The following is an 18,799-nucleotide window of genomic DNA, read 5'->3' on the forward strand; positions in this document are numbered from 1 at the left end:
GCCCTCTTGGCAAATTCATTTGAGCAATTAATTGCTATTTGCAATGTCATGAGCCCATCTGCTTTCCTAGAATGATGGACAAAAAAAGAAAGGAAGATAAAAATACCCTGCAACAAAAACGAGCTCTTACCCGGATATAAGCATCCTGTTGATGTTTGGCAAAGTACAGCATGTTGTCGAGAGCCAGCATTCCTGGAGGAGTCTGCGTAAAATCCATTGCTGGGTTCACATGATTCTGTGAAAAGGCAGCAAGTGTTAGCATTAGATATGTAATCACATGAATAATTGGACTAACTGCCTTGCAGGTCAAACAAAATACAAGCAAGCAATACAAAATACAAAAACTTTCCTGAAGTTGCTTGAGTTTAGCTCCCAACATTCTCCTGTCTGAAAGACTGCCTTCTCCAATATTATCTTGATGATGCTTTGAGACTACCTGGAGACAGGGGTGTTCAGATATGCAAGTACCCCCTGCCTGAATGGCTGTGAGCAAAATCGAGGCATGTACAGCCCACCATCAGCAGGCCACTGGCCTCAGCTGTGCTCACCCACCTGCCGCTATATTAATAATAATAATAATAATAATAATAATAATAATAATAATTTATTTATACCCCACCCATCTGGCTGGGTTTCCCCAGCCACTCTGGGTGGCTTCCAACAGAATATTAAAATACAATAGTCTATTAAACATTAAAAGCTTCCCTAAACAGGGCTGCCTTCAGATGTCTTCTAAAAGTCTGGTAGTTGTTTTTCTCTTTGACATCTGATGGGAGGGTGTTCCACAGGGTGGGTGCCACTACCGAGAAGGCCCTCTGCCTGGTTCCCTGTAACTTGGCTTCTCGCAGTGAGGGAACCGCCAGAAGGCCCTCGGCGCTGGACCTCAGTGCCCGGGCAGAACGTTGGGGGTGGAGATGCTCCTTTAGGTGTACTGGGCCAAGGCTGGGCCAAGGGCTTTAAAGGTCAGCACCAACACTTAGAATTGTGCTCAGAAACGTACTGGGAGCCAGTGTAGGTCTTTCTGCCTGCTCTCTTTCCCTCAAGGATGAAAAAGACTCAGTTTGGGGAAGGGAGAATGGATAGCAGAGAGGAAGGATCCAGCACTGGCAGGGGAGGCCCATGGGACAAGATGCTTGGAGGCAACAGGTCTTATAATAAAGCTCTACACCCCCTCTGGGAGAGGACACACTCAGAACATCATTTCCTACCAGCCAAGAGGGCCGTTCATACTCTCTGCTCCCCAACTGGAGTATTATTTTGTCCTAGGGAGTAGCAGGACGAAGTGGACTGGTGCTGAACCCTTCAAGCATCAAGCTGAACATGCAAACAACCCCTCATTGTTTCTTCAAGGATTCAGCTTCAATCCTCAAAGGAGACCATGTACTTTTGGGGGTGAGCACAAGGCTTCTTGCAAATTTGAGAAGTTGGCTTTTCCAGGGGACATGAGGAATTCCTGGCAAATTAATGGTGCCATTTCAGGATGGCAAAGAGCAGATTTCCCCTCTGCACTTCAGACATCGCATGATTCTTTATCACAAGCACTTCTATCTGTGTCCCACACACTGAGACAATATTATTATAAGCAATATCATGGTCCTAGGCATTATGCATGCATGCTAAAGGCTCGAATTCTTCACTTTTAAAGGGTAAGGTTGCTCCCATGAAGTTCCTCTTAATAGGTGTGTTGTGCATAATGTGTAACATGCAACCAGGGTTTTTTTCTAGCAGGAACTCGCCAGAACTCAGTTCCAGCACCTCTCAGGTGGGTGCCATTGCCATTCTAAGAGAATGAGGGAGGTGTTCATGATGACCTCTTTTTCTAGAACAATAGCACTGCATGCAACTACAACAAATGCTTAGTACACACAGTTGATCGTGCAATTGCTTATTCTTCTATAATGTGATCTTCCTCCAAGCCCAAATAGTTCTCCCAGATCCTCTGAAATCCCACTGGCTATATGAATCTATAACATCAGAACACACTTCCTGCATGGTAAGCACACAGCACAATTGAGATCGGAAAGTGGATGGTTTTGGTGAAATGGGTTAAAATTTGAAATATTAATCCAAGTGGACCTCAATGAAAACGTTCACTCACAATCAGTATATAGTTTCCTAGTTTGTGTGTTAAAATGGTGCATCATTCAAAGCAGCAGCTTTCAATGGCTGTTATAAATAGCACAGTCAGTTACTGCTACTAGAGTTGAAACCCTGGGGTACTGATCCATCTGAACCTCTTATCTTTCCTGACGCATGCTCCTGTCAAGGGCTGGTTTGGGGCTTCTTTGTCTCCGCTTCCGCATTCTAATGTGCAGAGGTTTCCTTCGCTTTTTGATTTCATTGCATAAGACCCAGATGGGAGAGTGTGTTCCAAGAAAAACCTTTGTAAGGAGTGAAGTGACTCTGCAACAATGGCAGAGCTTTCTTATGCTACCTATTCATTCCCTGGCAAGTCTGGTCCACTTTATTCCTACTGGGGAAATTTGTAAAGGGCATTTTAAAGAGCACCTGTCCAAGTTCCAAGGCTAATAGAGCAGTAAGATGCTAATTTAATTCAGTGCTATGAAATCTCTTGTCAGTAAGTGAATGACAGCTATATTTAAATCTGTCAACAGTGTGCATTTGGATCAGAGTACAAATCTTGTTAAGTTATAAAATATAAAAATGAAGTGCTTCACAGATGAAACAAGCATCAGTTGGTTTCCTCTTCTTACGCAAGGACAGTTGACCCTCAAGACATAATACGGCTTTTAACACTTATGAATCTTTCCATGCTCATTACGCCATGTGTGTGTGTGTGTGTGTGTGTGTGTGTGTCAATCAGAGGGAGGGAACTATGGGACTTTCTCCAGATGAGGTGGGGTTCCAGAAGCCTCATACTAATGTGCAGTACCTCCAGCCTACCAATTTCTATGCCCCTAAACCTTTGGGGTGAAATTAACAGTAGGCAAATCACATCTGGGTAGATAACCAAGAGCTCCCCTTTACAATTCAATACTATTCCAAGAGCTAAAAAGTAGGACACTTATTCAACATAAGGGGAAAGCAGGGGTGGGGCAGAGAAAGATGAAAGATGAGCAATAAACAAATACAGTTATTTTATTTAATGGAACTTAATTGTAAAAACCTCTAAGAGGGCTACATAAAAATAGAGAGAGATGACTAATAACCAGAAATTATCGAGTCCATTAGAATACCTACTGAACTATAATATTTGGACTCAAGCTGACAGTAGGTTGGTAAATCAAAGGGCAGAATTACATCTTACATGAAATGTGCAGCAGCTACAGGCACCAGCACTTGGGTGTAACTGTCTAGAGCAGGGATGTCCAACAGGTTGATCGTGATCTACTGGTCAATCCCTGCGAGGTTTTGGTCGATCGCTGGCCCCTTCTGGCCCCGGCCCCTCTCTCCATTGTTGGAGAATGGAAGACGGAGTTTACAAACTGAGGCTGTTTCCTCCCCAGCAATCCTTCAGTGAGTTGCTGTTTCTCTTCCTGAACCCTCTAAAAATGGGGCTTTCCCCCTCCCTAAAAAGCTCAACAACTTTGACCTGAACCCCTAAAAAATGGGAGTAGATCACAGTCTCTTGGAAGTTGGCCACCCCTGGTCTAGAGCAATTAACCTGTGTCCTAACATCACGACATAATGAAATTCCCAGCTCCCTTGGCTAGCAGCAGTTAGGTATATTTGGTGGGAGCAGAGAAATGTCCTATACCACGATGTCTGAACATAGACACGTTGACCTAGCTGCCTCATGCGAGAGAGGAAAAGCATCAGAGCGCTCAAATATTCTATATCACTTTGCTCAAACATCCGCTGCTGTTTGAAACTGCTACTTCCTCCCCAATGTCCCTCCACCTCTGCTTTATTCAAACTGTCATTGATTAAAATGACCATGTTTTACGCTCAGTAGTCATCCATACCTACTTTACTCAAACCTCTCCCATTGTTTTAAACCACCATTCTGCCGCCCGCCCCCCGGCTCAGTGTCCCTCCCTTCTCTCCCCCATGCCAAGGTCCCTGTTGTTGTGCAACCTGCCTTCTCTTTTGCTCCTCCTGCCCTGCCCTGACTTCATGCAAATCCAGCATTGTGATACAGCACTATAAATCTTCCAATGCAGGCAGCATGACGACAACCTTCCATTTTTATGTATAGAGGAATAGAAGTTATTTGTATACGACTGTATCATGCAATATCAGGGTGGTTTACAATGTTACAACATAGAATAAAAATAAGATAAACATTAAGGTAACCAGCGAATCAAGACAAAAATTAAACAGCTGCCTGTCAGCATAAACAGGTTCTTGACTTCAAGAATTGCCTTGAAGTGAGGATATCTGTTTAATCTCAGCTGGGAGAGTATTCCACAGCTTGGGACTGAAAATATTAAATACCCAACTTCAACCATCTGCAACGTGGGGAACAGTTAACAGTGCTCCACGGAATTTTGTCAGTCATTTTGTCAGAATTTTAACTGAAATTCTAGCTGTCTTATATTCAACTGCTGCTGTTTTTATGCTTTGCTGGCAGCTTTTTTAATATGCATATTTTTATTGTTTCTTTGCTGCTTTAGCTTAACTATTGATGGTGTAATATATTTACCACCTAGAAAACAACTGAGATTTCTAGTTTTAATAGGGTTGATGGATTTTATATGATATAATGAGCCATCTTTGGAAGGTTACTCTCTGAAAGGCAGCCTATAAATATTGAGATGAATAAACAGTTGTGTTGAAATCCTGCACCTAGTTATGTTAATTAATTCCCTCTGAAATCAACGGGAGTCTAGTGAGCATGTAGATGGGCACACAACTGCGGATCTTGATTTCTATGTCTAAAGAAGCCAAGATCTATTTATGCATTTCATAGTCAACTATATTTCACTGCTATCTTTATGTTTGTGAAAAACGCATAGCAACTGGAGCTACACGAAGATTGAAAAAACCTCTGTGAACTTTAGACAGCTTAAGTGAACACTGTGCTGCTTAAGATGCCATCACTTTGATGAAATGTAAATCCAAAACTGTGATTACTTGTGGTCATTAAGCAGCTCATGGCATGTTTTTGGCAGATTAGAGCGTCCCTGGACAGATTCCAGTTTGGGAAATTACATTCCACCTACCTAATATTCTCTTGTAGTCACAGCTGGAGAAAGCAGCCTTCATTTCCTCTCCTAAGCTACTTTATATCATTACCATCTGCTTTGCAAAGGCACCAAAGAAGTTGCTGTTTCTCATTGGCAACACACAATAGTGCAATACTCAGACTGTTTTCCAACTATGTACAGCTACTATGAAACACTGTTGTGTGCCAGTCATGTGCTAGGTACTGTACTTCATTCAAAAGGAGCCAGGGAAAATATCAGAGTAAGAAACATGTACAGCATTAGACAAATCTCTGTTGTATGCTGTACTATGCCGTAAAGTTATCTGTGTTCCAATATACTTGATGTGTAGATCCTAATTCTCATTAAAAGAAACCCCTAAAAACTAAAGCATTACATGAAATATACATAAGACATTGGACTTCTTTTTCCTAGGACTGCAACGCCCATCACTACTGATCACTGGCCATGCTTGCTGGAACAGATGGGAGTTGGAGACCAACAATATCTGGACAGCAACACTTTGATAAGTGCAACAAATTAAGGCTTCTAGCAGGAAGGTAAACGGTGTTTCCATGTGCTCTGGCTTCCGTCACAGTTTTCTGTTGCGCCAGAAGCGGTTTAGTCATGCTGGCCACATGACCTAGAAAGCTGTCTGTGGACAAACGCTGGCTCCCTTGGCCTGAAAAGCGAGATGAGTGCTGCACCTCATAGTCTCCTTTGACTGGACTTAACCGCCCAGGGTTAATTTACCTTTACCTTTTTTATCTAGGGGTAGTCAACCTTTTTATACCTACTGCCCACTAATGCATCTTTCCTGATGGTAAAATTTCCTTACCGCCCACCAGTGCTCGATGGAAGGAGAATTCAGCTTGTGCCGTAGAACCCCCCGTACCGCCCACCTAGAATCCTGAAATGCCCACTAGTGGGCAGGAGGGACCAGGTTGACAACCCCTGATCTAATTAGTGGTCTAAATTTTGTTATGAAGAGAAGCAAAGATTTTGCAGGAAAGGGAACACATTGGATATTTTCGTTCATGTCATGCTGATTATGATTTTTGGAATGGGAGCACTTTCTGACCTGGTACCCTTTTTCCTTTTGTATTCATGCAGCTGCTACTTAAGGACTAAATTCCAAAGATCAGCAAAGTCTCAGAAAAAAAGATATAAGGTTCAGCACTGCAGTTACATGTGATGCACTGAGCCCCACAACTGTGCACAAAATACAGCGATAGCGACGTCCCAAAAAGGGCACTTTTCCTCCACTGCTGTTTGCCTCCCTACCCATTGCTCACATTGGGGGGCCCTTCCCAAATTGCTGCTGGTGCTTTGAATTTGACAAATGTTTCGTGAATTTTTAATACAGCATTAGTTGAATGGGTTGAATTTTGCAATGCCTTTAATAGGAACTAAGACCTCATCAAGCACTAGCTTCAAATCAAATGTCGTTCTGATGGGCAAAGCCAACCGGGATGCAAGAACACTTTGAATCAGTAATGAGACACAAATGTGCCAGAATTCAGGGAACTGGTCATGGATACACCCCCTATCCAGCCTTGTATACAAGTGCCAAAGTCAGCAAGCCTGTCCAGGATGTGGGTCCAGGACCTGATAAAAATAGGCAGTACTGGGTCAGATAAAATTACACTTAAAACTCATGACACTGGTGAATGTGGTAAGAACCTACAAAGTATGTGTATGTGTGCTTTTGTATTACAGTGGTACCTCGGATTAAGAACTTATTTCGTTCTGGAGGTCCGTTCTTAACCTGAGGTACCACTTTAGCTAATGCGACCTCCCGCTGCTGCCGTGTGATTTCTGTTCTCATCCTGAAGCAAAGTTCTTAACCCGAGGTACTATTTCTGGGATGGCGGAGTCTGTAGCCTGAAGTGTCTGTAACCTGAAGCGTGTGTAACCCGAGGTACCACTGTATAAAGTTTTACCTGATTGTTACTTTCCTTAACTACACTTTTACCTAGAGGACTGCTAAACACACACACAAATGGCAGGCTGACAATCAGGAATCTGAATATACCTATTTCCAATTTAAGAAATGTCAACAAATCTAAAGTTTTATTTTAAAAGTAGATTTATGAACTCCTATGATCATTTAGCTTAAGTAATTAAAACGAGAGGATCTGAAACATTACTTCCTCTTCAGTGCTTCAACATTTCAACTATAAGCTAACGCTGCGTAAGATAAATTGGTTTTAAATGTAGAACCACAATACTACAGCTATGTCAGAACTGCTGACATGAAATTCTATGTAACGACAAAGACAGTATTAAAATGGCATTACTTCCGGACCGTTGCTTACAAAATATTCAATATTCTTCCTGTTATTTTGTGAAACTAAAATATTAATATAGTCATGAACCATTCTGCAAACCCAAACGCTCTCCTCCTTTCCCTTTCCCTTTCCCTTTCCCTTCAAGCTTTCAAAGAGTCTCTCTCTTGCCCATGATGAAAATTCCGTTCAAAGGCCAGCTACACACAGCAAATCATTCACAAATATGTGGGACATTCTATGGATATATTTTACTAGTACCTATCACTATGAACTAGGGAAGTGGGTGGCGCTGTGGGTTAAACCACAGAGCCTAGGACTTGCCGATCAGAAGGTCGGCGGTTCGAATCCCCGCGGCAGGATGAGCTCCCGCTCCTCGGTCCCAGCTCCTGCCCACCTAGCAGTTCGAAAGCATGTCAAAGTGCAAGCAGATCAATAGGTACCGCTCCGGCGGGAAGCTAAATGGCGTTTTTGTTCGCTGCTCTGGTTCGCCAGAAGTGGCTTAGTCATGCTGGCCACATGACCTGGAAGCTGTACACCGGCTCCCTCGGCCAATAAAGCGAGATGAGCGCCGCAACCCCAGAGTCAGCCACGACTGGACCTAATGGTCAGGGGTCCCTTTACCTATCACTATGAACGGCTGTAGGGGTTGGATGCCATTGAAGGTTGAAGATTTGCACGGTAAGGATGAAGGAAGATTATGGACCTTCGTTTGGCAATGCATCACTGTAGGCATGAAGAGAGATGGAGGATAATTTATATCAGGTTTGGTAGTAGTAGTAGTAGTAGTAGCAGCAGCTATCGTATACCCTTGACCGAAGAACGGTACACTCCTTCTATCTGGGATGGTCGTCCTCTTCCACCGAGCGCGCAGCTTCGGGAGGGACGCACATGGAGTGGTGAGGGAGGAAGGGGACACCCGCCTAGCCAGCCAGTTCAGCCAAATCAACCCTGGCGATCAATGGGGTGACAGATGTCGCAGCCAGATCGCCCTCACATCCACCCGGATTTCTCGCTTAGGAGTTTATCATTATTATCATTATGTTTTATTATTAGTATTTCATTATCTCTGCCAAGTTTTAAGTACTGAGAGTATTAACTTACCTGCATCTGGTTATTATTATCTTTCTCCCTGTCCTGACCATTTATATTTATAATCTTTCAATTTGGCTGATCTATTTACTTAACCGACCTGGAACAATCTGTCCGCCCATGGGACAGAGGGTCATTGATGAATGATAATCCAGCTTTTACCTAGGGTTTTAATAGGCCATAAGATTATACGGTAACTATATTTGTAATGTATTTTTGTCGGTGTTTGTCCTTTGATGCTATGGCCTGTTGGCTACGCAAATAAAGTCATTGTTGTTGTTGTAGTAGTAGTAGTAGTAATGCTTATACCCCACTCATCTCATTGAGTTGCCCCAGCCACTCTGGGCAGCTTCCAACAGAATATAAAAAATGTGGTGCTCCAACTACAACTCCCATCACCCCTAACCATTAGCCAATCCAGTTCAATAGCACCAGGATAGCCACACGCTCCCCACCCTTGGTTTGTGTTCTTCTCTCCTTTGAATTTTTCAGCATCTAGTACCTTTCACACCTGGCTTATCTACACATAAGTAAGCTGGGCCAAGCAGCCTGGACTAAGCTGCTTTGGCATGGCCAGTTCTTTTAAACAAAGCTATTTCTGGGGAGCCAAACCAGGTGAACAGAGGAGACTGGGATCCTACTTTGGTTAGCAGAGATCTGTATCTTTGCCACACAGGGATTCCAACCCACAAGCGTAACCCCTAGAAGACACTGGAAGCTCGACGTGACCAAGCTCACGGACAGTGCCCTGATGTCTTGAAAGAAACACAAGGTATGTTTTCATATATCTCAAGTTATCGTAGCTGAATAGGCCTGGCTTTCAAAGGCAGAATAACTGGCACTAATCCATGGCAGCTATTCCTGACTGAGAAACCAGATTCCAAAATGACTAGTAGATTTCCTGATCTATGCAGAAGAGTTTGAAGTCTAGGCTTTAGGTGGCATTTCTGAAAATGTCTCTGTCCAAGCAAGCCCATGGTGCATTGCTTTGTGCATAGAAGAACAAGTCAAATTGTGTCACGGTCAAACAAAAATCCAGGGAGAGGAGTCAGCCTCTCAAAACAAATCAGCCATTTGAATGTTACCAGCTGCCTAGGAGACACAGGCAGCAGCTGTTAAGATTTTGACACCAAGCAACCAAGTTTAAATGCTATGCACGAACAGAAACTATGTCCCAAGGGTAGAGCAGCACGGCTGCTGGTACAATAGGTCCCATTTTCCAGCTAGTTGTGTTAACCTGCAAGGGTTAGGCTTCGGTAGCAAAGACTCAACGTTCACAACACCTTCTCTCTCCATGAGTTTGCCCTAAGCACGCCTGGAAACTCTATGTGCAAACACTTTGTGTTCGGTGCTCGTAACACGGATCTCTCCCCTACACAAAGGGAGGGGTTTATTATGACGATCTATATAAAACATTCCTCCACTAAAGTGGGGGGGGGGGAGGGAGGGAGGGAGAAGATAGGAGAATGGCATGATCTGCACGGCCACATGCTGCACAACATATTAAAAGAACTCTGCATTGCACATTTCCAGTGGCTCAATACTACAACGTCATCCATCTCAATGGTTTGAACCTACTTGACTAGCTCACAAAAGACTCGGGTTACAAACACCTTGGATTACAAACAATTCGGGTTACAGACTCCGCTAACCTGGAAGTAGTACCTTGGGTTAAGAACTTTACCTCAGGAGGAGAACAGAAATTGTGTAGCGGGGGCAGCGGGAGGCCCCATTAGCCAAGGTGGTACCTCAGGTTAAGAATGGTTTCAGGTTAAGAACGGACCTCCAGAACAAATTAAGTTCGTAACCAGAGGTACCACTGTAAATGAAATAGAATCGAATCATCGAAATGGAAAGCACCATGAGAGTCACCTAGTACAACCCCAATGCAATGCTAACATATTTTGCCCAATGTGGGGATCGAACCCATGACTGTGTTAAGTGTCTACGAGCACACAAGAGGCAGGACTCCTACCTTTGGGGAACTGGGCCGCATTTACTTATTTAGCCCCCAAACGTAGCTCCACAGGGGAACCAAGGTAGGAACTAACTAATGCCAGCCCGCTTCCCCTGTACCCCTTGCCTTCAGCACCATGCTCTCAGGTGAGCGAGGAGGCCAGCCTGCTCCACCCCATCCCGCAACTCCAGGCAGGTGCTATAGGTTGGCCACAAAGGTGAACAAATGCTTGTGAGTCCCACAGCCCTGAAGGCAAGCCTCAGGAATGAACCCTTCGCCTTTAAAGATGCGTAAGGGTGCTCACTGAAACTTAACTTAGCTACCTCATGACTTCTGCACTTACCTGCTAATGTGGCTGACTAATGTATTTAAGCTTCCCCCTGTCATTCCATCATGCCCACCACATTGGGGCAGAATAGGTGAAAAATCCCACCAGCAAAGCCATTCAACTGATGAGCCAGAGAAATGACAATAGTTCCTGTGGGAAGGTGGGTGGACTACAGAACGAGGAGGCCAAAGGATGGGTGGGGTGGGTGTGCTGAAATAGCTCTTACACCAGCCCCCCGCCCTGCCACCCTTGGTCTTGTGTGAAATGGCTTGCCTAGGCCCCTGTATTCCTTAAGCGGTCAACATGGCCGTTTTGGGAGTCACAGGGGTATCTTTTGAAAGTGTTCAATTTACCAATGTTATGTACTGAGTTGAATAGGATCCAAAAGGCAGCCGTCTGATTGGTCCTAGAACAATAGGATTCAGAATGCAGCAGTCTGATTGGTCCTAGAATAGGGTCCAGAATGCAGCAATCTGATTGGTCCACAGGAGCCACCCAATCCAGCTCCAGGAGGAAGTAAATCCACAACCTGATTGGCCTACAGGTGAATCACGAAATTAGCCAATCACGTGGGGCCCATTGTGTAAATAATGTATATAAAGAAGACATTCTGGGGGGACTTCCGTTCCTCTTCACCACTATGAGCTGAATAAAGAGAATGAAATCCACTCTCGACTCTGAGTATATTTAAACCAAGTTCAACATATACAGTATCTGGGATGAGAAAATGGCAGCTGAAGGAAAACTATTGCTTTCTGCCCTGCCAACTTTAAGGCAAACATTATGCACAGGAACACACAGTTCTATCGCTGGTATCTACCCCCAGCCTAATTTGGAAAGCAAGAAACATGCAGCTCTTTGTAACAACCTTCCTTTAAAACTAGTCATTGACCAGGGCCAACCACTTGAATTGTGGTTCCATTGTTTAATTTGTATAGCATCACCTTCAGATGATATTTTGCTTTCCTACATTGCCTGTTCTGCTATATACAATTATTTCATCCGAAACCAAGAGCATGTGTCCCAAGAACAAGGAGTGCCTATTCTACAAACCACCAGCTGATACAGAATGAAAAGTTGCCTGCTTTCCTTCACTGCCTATCCATTACTTTTAAACTTTTGGTGGTAGCCTCTATGGAACCTTGAGCAGAGTTTTAGATTTCAACCTGAGAAACCTGGATTGAGATTCAAGTCCAGCCACAAAGCTCCCCTGTTAGCCTTAAGAAAATCATTGCATGTAAGAAGAGATCAGCAGACCTTACAGTTAAATATATTTACACATACTCAAGTATGGTTAGTTACATGAAAATGGCACCCTACTTCAGATAAAATGTTGTTCCAAATTAATTTTATCTATTCTAGCTATCAGTCAGCAGTGGGGAACATATGCCCTTCCAGATTTTGCTGGACTTCAACATCAAAATGGCCTCTAAATACTCAAGAAGTTGGTAAATGAGAGCATGGCATGCAATTTTAGGTTAGGTGTGTGCTTAATTCTCCCACTGGAATCACTGGAGATTTAGACTACAATGCTATACACATACACCTGGAAGTCACTCGCACTGAATTCAGTGGGGCTGACTTGAGCAGACCTGCATCGAATTGCGCTTTAAGAGTTCTTTAACTCTAGCTGGACCATGCTAAAAAAAAATCTAGTTTTAAAAATAAACTAATCAGATCCAGGCTCTTCACTGCCCCTTAAAAAAAAGAACTACTGCTCTGAGTTATTGTTCCAAATGCAATCAAGACTTTGATAGTGCAACAGGTCGACAGCATCTCCAAATCCAATGCCATCAGTTCATGGAGGGACAGAGCGTATCTTCCCAGCCAAAGGGAAATTACAGGGAGGCTGTAAAATGAAGCAATCCATTCCCCTTTGCCAGGTTCAAATCTAGCAAGGAAATAACTGGCGAGCTAAAAGGGGGGTTTGTTTATTTTAACAATTTGCGTTGCACACTGTTATTTGTTCAGTGTCGTCTGCCAAGCAAATTTGGCAGGCTCCACAATGCTGCTAGGAAGAGGCAGAGAGCAGTGGTTTTGACATAAGCTGCTGAATGTGATTACTGGATACGGCCAACAGGGCTGTTTGAGCGGCAAACCACTCTTCCCACGATGACGGGGCTCAAAAATGAACTCTGCAAAACTTGATGCAGTACCAGTAAATCATATTGAAGGGCCGTCATTAGCCGCAAGTCAGATTCAGAATTGCAGACAGCAGACTGGTAAAAGTGGCTCCACAGAAATAATTCCCTGACAACTTTCAGAAGAGATAAGAAAACTCAGAGTAGACTACACCCCTCAAAACAAACCTCTTTTTTAATGTTTCAAAAAGGTTCTTATCACTAAACTTTGGCCTGTGTGTATCCTGCAATTTTTCAGGAATTTCCTGTTGGACGCAGAATACAAAAATATAAGCAAGTTTCTAGCTGTTAAGACCATGGAGATTTGCATGAAAGCAAAGAATGTGTGCAATATCTGGCTGATTCCATTGACGGATGGGGGGGGGGTAAGCAAAAAAACAAAAAACTCCTTGCCTCTCACACACACCAATTTGCTTAGTTTAGACAGGTTTCATCATTTCTTGGGAAAGAACTTGGGCAGTAGTTCATGTCCCAGCCCAGAAAACACACAACTCAGCAACACCTGTCGACAATGAAGATGGCCGTTCTGTCTCCATCACTCATGTGTCAGCAGCCCTTCTATTAATGCTTAAGTGCAATGACCTGCCAACATTTCACATAATTCTTAGACCTTTAAATGTCACATCTTGAACAGCAGAGCATTAAGCTCATTACCGCTAACATATATCTGGGAGATTAAACTGATAATATGGTGCAAAGGTTAGACTGATGGAGTGAGACCACAAAGACCCAGGCTTAAATGTCTCAGGAGCAAAACTCACTAAGTGCTACTGGCCGGTGACACTCTCTCAGCATTACCAACATTCACAAGGTTGCTGCAATTGTAAAATGTGGAGGAGGGCAAGATACAGTAAGGCTTAAAATAAGGTAAAGGTAAAGGGACCCCTGAACATTAGGTCCAGTCATGGCCGACTCTGGGGTTGCAGCGCTCATCTCGCTTTATTGGCCGAGGGAGCCGGCGTACAGCTTCCGGGTCATGTGGCCAGCATGACTAAGCCGCTTCTGGCGAACCAGAGCAGCGCACGGAAATGCCGTTTACCTTCCCACCGGAGCGGTACCTATTTATCTACTTGCACTTTGATGTGCTTTCAAACTGCTAGGTTGGCAGGAGCAGGGACCGAGCAACGGGAGCTCACCCCGTCGCGGGGATTCGAACCGCCGACCTTCTGATAGGCAAGTCCTAGGCTCTGTGGTTTAACCCACAGCGCCAACAGTGTCCCTTTAAAATAAGGTATAAAGATGTAATATTGTGCAAGGCAATAATCACCTCTTGTGGTGACCAATGCGTGAATCACTGGGGCCAAGCTATCCCTGCCCAAGAAAGGCCATCACTAGCACATCTGTTGCAGCCGGTGCTTGCTGAGGCTACCCACTGAGGCTACCCGAGTTTCCAGTGAGAAAAAAAGGACCCATCTCCCAATATGACCCTGCAGATAAGCTGCTTATCTCCTTGCTTCCCCTCTCATCAGGTATGTGTCTCTAGCCAAACTCAGTTTATCAAATGTGATGCCAACACAGACTGTACCTCGGGGGTCACAATTCAGTGAAGAACGCACAGCAAATGCATTTGTCAGGTGGAAAAGGCACCTTGATGGAAGATGCTGGTGACAGGAGATTGATTTAGTACTTTTAACTAAAATGCCTCACAAGGGAGAAAAAAGAATCAGGCAAGAGAGACTAAGAGGCGTCCGAAATTCCACCATGCTGTTTTTGGCTTCCTATGCAGAACACAGGAAGACCGTCGTTACATGCCATTTCATTGTCTATAAAGGTATTTTGCACATCAGACAACTACCACCATGAGACTCTGTGGGATTCTACGCAGGAGCGGCTATTTGCAGTGAACAACAGCGTTGCCCACCAGGGGTTATTTGCAGTCTTATCAACTGCTATGTCGCCAACAGCATGCAGACTCCCTTAAGCTCTGCTGGGGAGATGCTGACCTCTAGAGGCACATACTAAGAATAAACCAAATGCTTAGTTTTCACACAAGTCAGTCAAAATGTTTCGGCTAAATTGATTCAGTCATTTCTGGAGGGGAAGGAGGAAATGTTGCCCGAAATTGGGATGGGTAGGTGAAATTTTAAGATTCTTGGTGAGGGAGTTGGCCTTACAGATGGGTGAAATAAATTTCACTAGGTAAAGGTAAAGGGACCCTTGACCATTAGGTCCAGTCGTGGCCGACTCTGGGGTTGCGGCGCTCATCTCGCTTTATTGGCCGAGGGAGCCGGCGTACAGCTTCCAGGTCATGTGACCAGCATGACGAAGCCGCTTCTGGCGAACCAGAGCAGCGCACGGAAACGCCGTTTACCTTCCCGCCGGAGCAGTACCTATTTATCTATTTGCACTTTGACGTGCTTTCAAACTGCTAGGTTGGCAGGAGCAGGGACCGAGCAACGGGAGCTCACCCCGACGCAGGGATTCGAACCAGCGACCTTCTGATTGGCAAGTCCTAGGCTCTGTGGTTTAACCACCACCAATAAGCCTCCCTATCTTTGCAGCCATTTGATTTAGTTCTGGCTACATTGCTCTTCCTGCGCCAGATCACCATGGCAGTGATCCAGCACAGAAGGAATGCAACCAGGAGCAGATCAGAGGGCTACAGAGAGATATTTTACTGGCTACTGCTGGAAATCTCCTCCCCGGCCCCTGCAAACCAAGGATTATTATGTCATGTGAAATGTCAAAAATCTGGAGCATAGGTGCTGTGTCCTGTTTTCAGACTTCCCCACCTGCCACCGAAAACTTCCCGCCTTTTATTTATTTGCTTTATGCCCTGCTCTTCCTCTAAGGAATTCAGAGCAGCTCATATGTCAGCCTTCCCCAACCCGGCACTCTCAAGAATTTTTGGACCACAGCTCCCTTCAACTCATGCCAGCTGGGAAATGGAGCCCGAAACCTCTGGAGGGGAAGGAAATTATATACGGTCACAGAGTGGGCAGTTCTCCAAATAGTTCTGTACCCTGCTACATTTGAGTTTGTCGCCATGGAGACTAGCTAAAATTTATTCTAATTTACTTTGAAGTTTACCATAGGAAACCAGCCAGCTCAGAAGAGATTGTGCAGTCAAGCTCAGCATTCTGACATAAGTTTCATGTTTTGAATGCACTGAGCAAGGGATCTGCACTACAAGAAGTTCTACGAAATTCTTACACCATCTCTGCTCTTATTATTCATTATATGAATGAATACTCTCTACAAGCACAGCATTCCAGGGAGGCCTCCAAAGCCTGAGTAAAGAGATAAGTCTTAACTGCCTTCCTAAACAGAGGCAATGAGAGAGACATGCATTGCCAGATGTCTGGATAATCAGATCCTCCTGAATTTACTAAACACCATTTTGAAACTCATAAACTTAAACACACCAGTTAACAAAAGAACATGAACCTTTCTTCCTACTCTTTTCTTTTAAACTCCATGATCTCATGTCTTTAGAATCATAAGTGAGTGTGTATGTATCTTCAAGCACTGAAATAACATTTTTCAGCATGGATCCAATATTGAAAAATAAAGACTATTGTACTAAGCCATTCAACAAAACGCAGAGGTTGAGTGGCCATCTGTCATGGGTGCTTTAGCTGAGATTCCTGCATTGCAGGGAATTGGACTAGATGACTCTGTGGTTTCTTCCAACTCTATAATTCTAAGATTTTATGATTCTATGAAACATAGCGTCAGGCAACTAAAACAAAAATGAAACTCCACCAGCAGCTAGCTATACTGTGATGTAATATCTGCTTTCAGCTGGCTGCGTGTATTTACAATGTCGAAACAGGAACATTCAAATCTTCTCTGTGATAAGATATGCACATCTCATCTTAGGGGAAGGGTCTAAAGTACTCTCTCTGGTGAAGAGCCCAATTGCAGGGGGAGCTAATTTCCAACCACTGGCTTAGCTCTATAATGCACCTACTCTGAAGGCGCACACAATCATCACATGTCAGCTGGCTGGCAGAAATGGGAGAGCAAGTCAAAAGTTCCTACTAGCCAGATCTGTAATATGAAGCAGCAAGGTGCAGCCCTCGGCAAATTCACTGGCACTGAATTACTGCTTTGTTTGACTTTTTAAACCCTCACATTCCTATTCTCATAATCTGATATTCAAATTATCAAAGGTCATAATATTTTGTAGACTATTAACTGAACAATAATGAAGAGCTGATTTGCCCATATTCATAAACCACTAGTTTATTTCTACTGTTCTGGCTAGGAAATCTCAACATTTTTCAATGAACACCTGTTATTAGTCACACCAGATGTCCAAAATAGAGGGCCTGAAGGGCTGTAGAAACCTTGTTTAAATTAATGATTTTAGACAGGGGATACAGAATACAGCTCCTGATTAAAGACTCCTGCCAGGCACAGTGACTGCCCCACATATCTTGCTGAAATTCTCCTCTTTAAAGCCTGTCCCCAATTTACTGCTTAATTAACTGCAACTAATCTGCTCCATACAAATAGTCTGGCTTCCTTACAAATCACTTTGAATCTTTTCCATGAGGTTTCCTATTACTGTAGATACAGTTGAACAGCGATGGCTAGATGTTCATTGTAAAAGAAGCAGAACTGCCACATTCCAGTGCATTAAAAGAGAATAACATTCTTTCAATGAAAATAGACAACATTTTGACTCTGTTGGTGTTTTATTAATTTTGACACTGGAGCATGCAAAGAGCCTCCTAAGAATTTTTACTGCAAGTGGAAGCTGTTTTCAAATCTGAAAGACAGCCCTCATCATTGCAAACCTAAATGAAATGCAACGCTTTAGCAATCTAGGGTATTTCTGGTGGAACAAGTTGGTTCATTATTACTGCACCCATCTTACTGCTACAGTAGAGATGGAGAGTTGGTTCCAGACAAGTAGGTGAGGCTGCCCACCAGCTCATCACCTGATATAATTACCGTATTTTTCGCTCTATAGGACGCACTTTTTCCCTTCTAAAAAGTAAGGGAAGATTTGTGTGCGTCCTATGGAGCGAATGCAGGCTGCGCGGCTAAGCCCAAAGCCAGAACAGGGAGACGGAGCGCTGCGCAGTGCTCTGTCTCACTGTTCTAGCTTGGGGATGGCTGCGCAGCCTCCGCAGGGCAGCGGGGTGAAGGCGGAGGCTTCAAAGGCTGTCCCCAAAGCCAGAACAGCAAGAGGCTATCCCAGAAGCCAGATCCCTCTTGCTGTTCTGGCTTCTGGGGTTCAGAATTTTTTTCTTCTTGTTTCCTCCCCCACAAACTAGGTGTGTCTTATCGTCCGGTGCATCCTATAGAGCGAAAAATACGGTATGACATGAGCAGATAATTTGAAAGGTGCTTGCCTCTGAAATCTATTTCAAAGTGGTTAGTCTTTCCAACAAGTGACTCTTGTGCAGGTGCGTTAATTGTCTTTGGCATGACCAGTTCTTTTAAACAAAGCTATTTCTGGGGAGCCAAACCAGGTGAACAGAGGAAACTGGGATCCTACTTTGGTTAGCAAAGATCTTTGCCACACAGGGATTCCAACACATTCAATGCCGGAGATCACCAGTGGTGGCAGAGCCCTGAAAAAGCAATCCACCTGGATTAACAACGCTACTCCTCTCCCCCCCGACCCACAGTCCGCGATTGATGGAGGGCAGAGAAACCTGGAGGTGTTATCTCATGTAGGGAGATTACTTCGCCTTCCCGGAGTGGTTTCCTATGTGGAATTCACATGATAAGACCATTAATAGGGCTGGCATCATACTACTGGAGTTTACCATAAACTGCGGGCTGCACAGCTTGCATGGCACACCCAAAGACTGGTCCGGGGGATTCTATACTTTTCTAGGATCTAGAGGGGCAAGCGTTATAGACTACATCTGGTCCTCCTCGGCATTTAATGATAAGGCATATTGTTTCAATGTGTTCAACAGAAC

At 44.1% G+C, this 18,799-nt stretch overlaps 1 protein-coding gene across 3 annotated transcripts in view; it reads right to left on the bottom strand.

Moving 5' to 3' along the window:
* Positions 1 to 18,799, bottom strand: part of LOC308459952 (engulfment and cell motility protein 1) — a 194,480-nt gene that overhangs the window by 149,855 nt on the left and 25,826 nt on the right. For all 3 annotated transcript variants that reach the window (XM_080975877.1, XM_080975876.1, XM_080975878.1), the window contains one exon: positions 131 to 235. In XM_080975877.1, the coding sequence (XP_080832003.1) occupies positions 131 to 235 (105 nt within the window). The remainder of the gene's footprint in view (positions 1 to 130; positions 236 to 18,799) is intronic.

Source organism: Podarcis pityusensis, assembly GCF_964106645.2.
Source record: "Podarcis pityusensis genome assembly, chromosome: 12".
Taxonomy (NCBI): Eukaryota; Metazoa; Chordata; class Lepidosauria; order Squamata; family Lacertidae; genus Podarcis; species Podarcis pityusensis.